Source organism: Bos grunniens, chromosome 2 (genome assembly GCF_055505025.1).
Source record: "Bos grunniens cultivar Pamir isolate PY7600 chromosome 2, Bosgru_T2T1.0, whole genome shotgun sequence".
In the NCBI taxonomy this organism is placed as follows: Eukaryota; Metazoa; Chordata; class Mammalia; order Artiodactyla; family Bovidae; genus Bos; species Bos grunniens.
The window spans coordinates 91,563,387-91,572,382 of NC_141166.1; the positions used below are offsets into that span (position 1 = coordinate 91,563,387).

The 8,996-nt window shown below is 41.7% G+C and overlaps 1 protein-coding gene across 2 annotated transcripts; it reads left to right on the forward strand.

Annotated features, from left to right (window-relative positions):
* The first annotated feature begins 2,074 nt into the window (after positions 1–2,074).
* On the forward strand, positions 2,075–4,020 carry LOC147378334 (tRNA-splicing ligase complex subunit FAM98B-like). 2 transcript variants are annotated; one of them, XM_086352726.1, is made up of 2 exons: positions 2,075–3,437; positions 3,552–4,020. In XM_086352726.1, exons 1-2 carry the CDS (start codon positions 2,417–2,419, stop codon positions 3,689–3,691), a joined length of 1,161 nt encoding a protein of 386 aa, XP_086208852.1. In that variant the 5' UTR covers positions 2,075–2,416; the 3' UTR covers positions 3,692–4,020. The 2 variants fall into 2 exon arrangements, with proteins under 2 accessions (XP_086208852.1, XP_086208842.1); XM_086352716.1 differs by having other exon boundaries at positions 2,075–4,020.
* The last annotated feature ends 4,976 nt before the right edge of the window (positions 4,021–8,996 follow it).

The following is an 8,996-nucleotide window of genomic DNA, read 5'->3' on the forward strand; positions in this document are numbered from 1 at the left end:
ATTTCCTTCTCCAGGGGATCTTCCCAACCCAGGGATAGAACCCGGGTCTCCCACCCTGCAGACAGACGCTTGCCACCAGGGAAGCCAAAAGAGGGGTACAAATGAACTTATTTACGAAACATAAATAGTCGTGGATATAGAAAACCAACTTACGGTCATGAGGCGGGAAGGGGGAAGGGATAAATCGGGAGAACGGGACTGACATCTTCACACCAATGGGCTTCCAGGTGGTGCTAGTGAATCTGCCTGCCAATGCTGGAGACGTGTAAGATGTGGGTTCCCTGGGTCAGGAAGATCCCCTGAAGTAGGAAAGGGCAACCTGGGTCCAGTATTTTTGCCTTGAAAATTCCATAGACAGAGGAGCCCGGCAGGCTACAATCCATGCGGCCACAGAGAGTTGGACATGACTGAGTGACTGAGCACATACACACTATTATATACAAAATAGATAACTAATAAGGACCTACTGCATAGGGCAGGGAACTCTATCCAGTATTCTGAAATGGCATGTGAAGGAAAAGAATCTAAAAATGAGTGGACGTATGTATATGTATAGCTGATTCATTTTGCTGTACATCTGAAACTAACACAACACAGTAAAATCAATAAAAAGTTTAGAATAAATAAGTAAAACAGACATCTGGGCTAAGGATGCTTTCTACCAGGGCTGCCAGAGCCATCAACCCTCGAGGCATCCTTGAAGTGCTGCGCAGCCTGGATGTTTCACTACCACATCCTGGAAGGGAAGCAGGGGGCGTAGAAGGCTCTTCCTCTCACTGTTGTCACCTGAGGCTCCAAAGCTCCCCCGTGCCTTCAGTGTTCCGCCCTGCTGCAGGGAGCCCAGACAATAGTTTTGAGAGCCAGGCAAGGAGTCAGCTCTCCTGTTCGCCCTCCTCACTGTTCGCACCCAACCACATGCCTACACAGAACTCTCTTAGCTGAGGCCCTTTCACAGACAAACCAGCTGATACAAATGGCCTCATGCAAATGCCTCCTGAACTCAGAGAAATGTGGGTGCAACTCTCATTAAAAGAGGTCCCACATACTGAAAGAAAAGATTATCAAAAAATGTATGTTGTTGAACATTAGGATGACTCTCCAAAGTAGATTTAAACATCTTCCAAGACTTTAAAAGTAGGATAATCTATCAAATATTTGACTGAAGTAAGGTGTGAAGGGTATTGATGACCTTACTTTATTCTATACCTCATTGAACTACATAAAATATATATTATATATAGTATAATATGTGTATAGTCACAGTAATTTAATCTCTTCATATATTACAAATATATGTGTATATATAATATATATTAATATACACATGTGTGCACATATATAATGAATACATATGTTCACAATTATTTTAATTAAAAATTAAATAATTTAATCATTAAATAAAGAGTAATGACTTATTTAATTAAATTGTTTAATTTCAAAGTAAATTTTGATTAAATACATTCTTAAAATACACTGGCAAACAAAATAGATCTGATCAAAGTACAGGTAAACTGCCTCCAGCAGAAGTGCAAGTCAGTTCTCAGTTTTCATGCCCATGAAAAAGGCTTAGTGGGCCAGCAGGAGAGCACCTGAACCAAGATCTTTGCAGGAAACTTGCAGTAGTTGTCATTACTTCCTTTTCTTGAAACATCCATCTGACTCTACCCTCACACACAATCCAAAGCAGAACCACGGGCAAGCCCTTTCCAAAAGTCCTTCTCCAAAAGAAACTGTCTTACAGGAAATGTACTGAGATACTAGGGCAATGCCTACTTCTTCATCAAGCTCCTTTTTCCTTATACTTCTAGACTCTCAGCACAGTTATATTTCCCAGCTTCCCATGAGTCAGGTGCGCTCCTGTGACTGGATTCCAATCAATGGAATATGAGTGGAAATGATGGGCACCATTTTCAGGCTAACCTCTTTAAGAAGTGAATCTTAAGGTAGATGCTACAGGTAAAGCCCTAAGATAAAAGGTGCCTGGGTCCTAATGATTCTATCTAGATGAAAGCTCACCTCTTACCAGAAGCATATCCTATGAGTTTAGGTGAATAAGAAATAAAATTCAGACTGGCTTGGGGAGCAAGGATGAAGCTTGATGTTGTCTTTGCTGGAACAGTGGCTCTGACTGTAGGAAAACAGAAGAGACTAAAGATTAGAGGTGTGACACACACCTGTGAATGGTGGCTTACAGGAACAGTGTATCTTAGAAGTTCATGGGATGGCCAACTGGTTCCCATTTCTACAAAACTGTTCCCATCAGTAAAACAGTCGACTCCAGGACTGTCAAGAGGCTCAGCTAGAAGATCAGACCTACTGGAGCAGTTCAGGTTGAGATCCGGCCGGAACCTTGGGACCGCGGCACCGGTTTCCGGCGGGCTCCTTAGAGTGTGGAACAGCCTCGGGCCGAAGGACCATGAGAGGGCCGGATCCGGGTCCCGAACCTACGATGGAGGGGGACGTGCTGGACACACTAGAGGCGCTGGGGTATAAGGGACCACTGTTAGAAGAGCAAGCGCTTACAAAGGCAGCAGAGAGTGGACTGTCTTCACCTGAATTTTCAGAGCTCTGTGTTTGGTTAAGCTCTCAAATAAAATCACTGTGCAACTTGGAAGAAAGTATCACTTCAGCTGGGAGAGATGATCTAGAAAGCTTCCAGCTTGAAATAAGTGGCTTTTTAAAAGAAATGGCATGTCCATATTCTGTACTCATATCTGGAGATATTAAAGACCGCTTAAAAAAGAAGGATGATTGTTTGAAACTACTGTTATTTTTAAGTACAGAGCTTCAAGCTTTACAGATACTACAGAACAAGAAGTGTAAAAATTCTCAATTAGATAAAAATAGTGAAATTTATCAGGAAGTTCAAGCTATCTGCGATACCCTTGGGATTCCCAAGTCAACAACTTCTGACATTCCGCTTATGCTAAACCAAGTGGAATCAAAGGTGAAAGATATTCTCTCAAAAGTCCAGAAAAATCATGTGGGAAAACCACTGCTGAAAATTGATTTAAATCTGGAACAGGCGGAAAAACTGGAAAGAATCAACGATGCTCTTTCATGTGAATATGAGTGCCGCCGGCGGATGTTGATGAAGCGATTAGATGTAACAGTGCAGTCCTTTGGATGGTCTGATAGAGCAAAGTTAAAAACAGATGACATAGCAAGAATTTACCAACCTAAGCGTTATGCTTTGTCACCCAAGACAACAATAACCTTGGCACATTTACTTGCTGCCCGTGAAGATCTGTCCAAGATCATCAGGACAAGTAGTGGATCCAGCCGGGAGAAGACAGCATGTGCCATTAATAAGGTGCTGATGGGAAGGGTGCCTGACAGGGGAGGACGGCCGAATGAAATTGAACCACCACCCCCTGAGATGCCGCCTTGGCAAAAGAGACAGGAAGGCAGTGGAAGGGGTGGTTGGGGTGGTGGAGGTGGCAGAGGAGGTGGTGGGAGTGGGAGAGGTGGTGGGGGAGGAGGCGGGGGATGGGGAGGGGGAGGGGGAGGAGGCGGAGGGTGGGGAGGTGCTGGGGGAGGGGGTGGTAGAGGAGGTTTCCAAGGCAGGGGAGATTATGGTGGGAGGGGAGATTATGGTGGAAGAGGGGGCTATGGAGGAAGAGGAGGCTATGGTGGAAGAGGTTATGGAGATCCGTATGGAGGAGGTGGTGGTGGATATAGAAGATATTAAAAGCCACAAAATTTAGATAGCAGTGCTTACTTCTTGATAGGTACATTAGGCATAGTATTCTAAATAACTACTTGAGTGTCATCTTTGAAGTAAATACCATGTTAGATTCCCTGATGGTATCATTCTTGAATTGGCTTGATTGATATTGGCCTGACTATGTAAAAGAACATCGTTTTATACTACTGTTTGATCTCTTAGACAAAGTGATGATTTTTTCCACTCTGTGTACTCTTGAGCATGTTCTGTCTTTAAATTTCAAAAAAATTACAAAAGGAAAAAAAAAAATAAAAAAAAAAAAAAAAGAAATAAAATTCACTGGATCTAAGCCATTTTATATGTGAAGGTCTATTTGTTACCACAGTCTAGACTTTTGCAACTAAAGACAAGTATCTACTATTTTAGCAACTTGAATCATACCCGATGTTTCTCCACCCTTCAGCAAACACCAAAAATCATTTTATATTTCCCCTACTCTCCTGCACTGACATGATGGAAATCCCATAGGCTATAGAAGTTGCTGAGGACTGAAGATATTCTGTGCCAGCTAATGCTTCCACAAACCAGTATTCAAAGATTCTACTTCAGGGATTTTGGAAAGAGCATGCTTTGTGATTGCTTTTAATTGGTACCTGTCATCTGCTTGGTAGAATTTTATTAACGGAAGTGTAAACATCCATTGCAATCTACAGAACACAGGAATCTTAAACAGCTTAGGAAATTTAATCAAAGTTCTTTTATCTTTAGTGTTTGCTGATAACTCATTAAATGTTGTTCAATGTTACAAGTTCTACAGCAGAACTGTTTCTTGCAAAGAAAGTGAAAGAAAGTAAGTGAAGTTGCTCAGTCCTGTCCGACTCTATGTGACCCCATGGACTGTAGCCAACCAGGCTTCTCCATTCATGGGATTTTCCAGGCAAGAACACTGGAGTGGGTTGCCATTCCCTTCTCCAGGGAATCCTGCTGACCCTAGGATTGAACCCAGGTCTCCTGTATTGCAGGCAGACTCTCTACCATCTGAGCCACCAGGGAAAACCCCAGATAGTCCTTACCTATTACTATTTAAACAAAGAGACTCTACCAAACAGTTCTTCCCATCACCCCAAAACTAGCAAAGCCGTGTACTCTTCACAGACTTATACACATACTCTCTCACACAAATGCACATAGGTTTTAAAAATAGAATTTAAATCTTGTGTATAAGCTCAGGAGACTTTACACTTAATCTTAATACAATGAGAGATGGAAATGGTCTCAAGGTCTGTAGTCCATTTGATTCCCTGAAATGCGGTCGTACTGTTAAGGCTCTCATTCTAGCAGACCTGCCCCACATCAGGCAGTAACACAGATCTCATTATTTATGTACACTCAGCAGCTTAGGCACTGATGTGTTAAGCGACAATATGGCCAACTAAACCTCAGTTTCAACCTTGGTTATTGTGCATCCATAAAACAGAATCAGCTGAAAAGGCTGTGGCTGCATTAAAACAAAGCTGGCTTAGGCTGATGGAGTGGAAATCCTTCATCCTAGGCCAGTTGTATCCCAGCCTGTACTGCCCTTATGCATGTTTCTCATTTAACTGGAAGACAGTTTCCATGAGCAAAGTGACCAGGTCTTCCTAGAGGCAGGTGACCCGTTTTCATTGCTGCCTCTTTGGCAAGTATGTAGTATAGAAGGTGACATGACTCTGCAAGACGTCTCTGCTACACAGTCTCCAAATGACACCAGGGAGGCTGTCTCAGAAATTAGTCACAACAATCTTCCAACCATGGGACAAATCACTTTACTTGAATGTCACAGAAGGCAACGGGATCAGATTCCAACAAAATCATATGGGGACTCTGCAGCTCTCAACCCCAATCATAATTAGTTTTCCTATCCAGCTACACTGAAATCTGAATAACTCACTCTGCTAAAATAATATTTTCACTTTGACATGTAAGCGTGGACATCGTCACGTAACATGTCTGATACCTGTCTAAGCTAGAGGTCGACACCACAAGGAGTCTTTCTGAGTCTTGTCACGATGTTGTTCTCTCTTCTTTTTTCTTTATAAGTACTTATTTGTTTATATTTGGCTGTGCTGTGCCTTCTTTGCTGGGTGGGCTTTCTCTAGTGGCGAGCAGGGACTATGCTCCAGTTGCAGGGCACGAGCTCTAGGGCACGTGGTCTTCAGCAGTTGTGGCTCCTGGGCTCTAGTTTCTTCACAGGCTTAACAGTTGTGGCGCACGGGTTTCGTTGCTCTGCAGCATGTGGGATCTTCCCAGATCAGGGCTTGAACCCATGTCTCCTGCATTGGCAGGCATATTCTTTACCACTGAACCACCAGAGAAGCCCTGTCGTTTTCTTCTCATGTCTCCTGGGATGGTTGTGGGTAGGGAAAAGACTTGCAAGTTTTTTCAGGGCCTCACTGGGGTCTTGCACCATGGCTTAGGCCTAAAGCTAGTCTTGCTTGCCCAGCCCCTGCCTTGACCAGCAACAGTCCCCTGAGTGGCCTGAGGTCCTCTTGTGACTTCCTTCCTGCAGACCAGCAGGGATGAGGACCTTCACCCCCACCTCTGTCATCCCCCACAGACAGGAGTGCAGGCATCCCGATTTGAACAACTTAGTGACAACACCCAGAAAGACTCCTGAGTGGGGTCTGCCTCTAGCTGAGACAGATACCTGTCCTCAGCTATCCGAGGCACGGAAAATGGGGCGTTGCACTCAGGCACCAGTTTCTACAGTTAAGGGAGATGGCCCCGGAGCCCCTTATTCACCCACCACTACACCACCATCCAGCCTGTCAGTTTTCTTTTACTGTGAAAATTAAAATTTTATTGCCAGTTTCTGTAGAGTTTAAATCTTTGGAACACAAAAGGACTTTCCTCTCTTTCCTGGGGATAAAACTCAGCCCTTAGAAATACAAGTTCATCTTCCATTTCCCAAGCCTGCTTCTTCAAAGAAACTGCTGGTCACATTTTCATACTTCATTATATTAAATTCTCCAAGTTCATCCTGTTCAAACAGGTCACGTAACTTTTTATTTTTTAGGGCTCTGCAACTCAATTGACAGCACTGCTCGCCGGCGTCCATTACTCACCTTTTCCTCCCCAGCACACAGAAAGCAGTGCCTGGCATGGAGTAGATATCCAGTAAAGGCTCAATGAAGGAACTTTTTTTTTTTTTTTAATGATCTTAGTTAGAATGACACATCCTTAAGCGCGATATTATAAATATCATCTCTTCCCTTCATGTTACATACTCCTTTTTTCTTCCTCGTTGTAAGCACTTCAGAGGAGCAACCACACTGGAAAACTGACACCTTCTTTCATCTGTAATAAATTTCACTCTAATCTGACTTGCCAGCAAAATGACTTGGGGCCGGAACACAACCCCATAATCTAATGGGAAATGTGCATTTAGCAGGTAATAGATGCTTCAGAAATCCACTTTAACTTCTTCTAGCTTTGTTCACAGGAAAATAAATGAGAGCCTTTGGCTACTCTTCCTTCTCAAATAAATACAATGCGAGTCCAGGAGATAGTAAATTAAGTTTCAAAACCAGCTGGGTGACCTTATATCTTCTATCAGCCAAGTGGTCGCCAGAATAAATAGCCCTCATTTCTCTCTGTGTCAGGACGTGGTAAGTTTCAACTGCCCTGAGTGTGGCTGTGTGTTCTCCTTTCCTCTTGTGCCTGGGACCTCACCGGCAGCTTTGGCTCTGGGTCTCAGGAAACAGACCTCATCTGGTTTACATTTCCTTTGAGCACCAGTCTGAAGGCTAATAGGGAGATTTCAGATTTCTTTGCTAACACTATGGACTAAGTGATGAAAATCCCAATGGAATTCAGACTTCCTCAGTATTTATATATGTCTGCTGGGCAATTCTGAGTTAATAATCTTTTCCTGAAATCACTTTATATTTAACAATTATTTCTGGCATTACTCCCTTTTTCCCAAAGGAAATTTCCTTAAGTTTATTACTAGCACATATATAAAATGGTCATTCTAAAATGTGACAATATTGCTTGGCTTTTGAGTTTATTTAAACTAATTTAAATACAGTAAGGTCTTCCTCTGACTATTTATTGTATTTTAATATAAGAATATCTTTAAAAACAATTAGAAAATGGGAATTTTTTTCAGAACTTAGTATTAAATACTGAATTATTTAATGTAAACAAAGCCATCGATCTCTCTAGTTTGCTTCTCTTTCTCCTTTCAGTTTCAACAATAGATATATTTATTCAATGGGACTGAATGCAGTTTAGTTTAGAACCATCCTCTACCAAGCAAGTGTCAAATTCTTCAAAATATATATACAATTTTGGACACCTCAAGTATTTCATATTATTTACAAATTAGGACTTCAAAAGCTCTCTAAATAACCCATCTCATTTACATAGTTTCTTCCACTGCAGCTTGACACGGTGACAAATTATGACTTAGGCCTCCTTCAGCTCTGTTTCTTTGACTTTGGAATTTTACCTGACGTATGATATTACAAGGTGCAGGTGTTAACCCAGAACAAGGAGATGCCTCGTTCATCAGATGTATTTGGAGGAGCTGGTTTCATCCTTCTCTTTTTAAATTTCCTGTCCCTTTTGATGCTTCACAACTGCCCAATAAGCTCCATCTCTAGGAACTGGGCTACTTTTCATTTGAAGTCACCCTTGTCAGCTTACTTTGTTTTATGGGATACTCTTCATGTTCAATTACTGCTTTTGTTAAAGGGGGCTCTAGTCAACTAGGTTGAGAAGCACCAGGACAAAGTGGGAAGCAAAAAGGAGTAAATGAGATTAAGATTCTGTGATTGTTTCCACCATTAGCTTGTTTTTATGAGAAAGCAGGCTCTCAGCTTCTCTATATTTCTAATAAAAAAACAATAAAATTTATCTTTGTCATTTCAGAGGGCCATTACAAGGTTAAAAAAGATTTGATAGATTTTTTAAAAATGCATTCAGCATGCTATTACTTGATGATTCTATAAACCTATGAGGAAAACAGAACATTTTTTAAAAGCAATTCATAAAAGTAAAAATATAAAACAGCCATAAAACACATATAAACATTAACTTCTTTAGCAATTAAAGAAATGCAAATGAAAACCAGTAAAGATTTTCTTTAAGCAATCTTATAGGCTGGTATGTGGTGGGAAAAGGGGTTTTCTGACATAAGTGGGGACATAATTTTGTCCAATAATGAAGGACAATATTTTTCAAATGAATGCAATTCACCTGGGTTTCCTAAGTGGCTCGGTGGTAAAGAATCCACATGCCAATGCAGCAGACACTGGAGGCATGGGTTTGATCCCAGGGTTGGGAA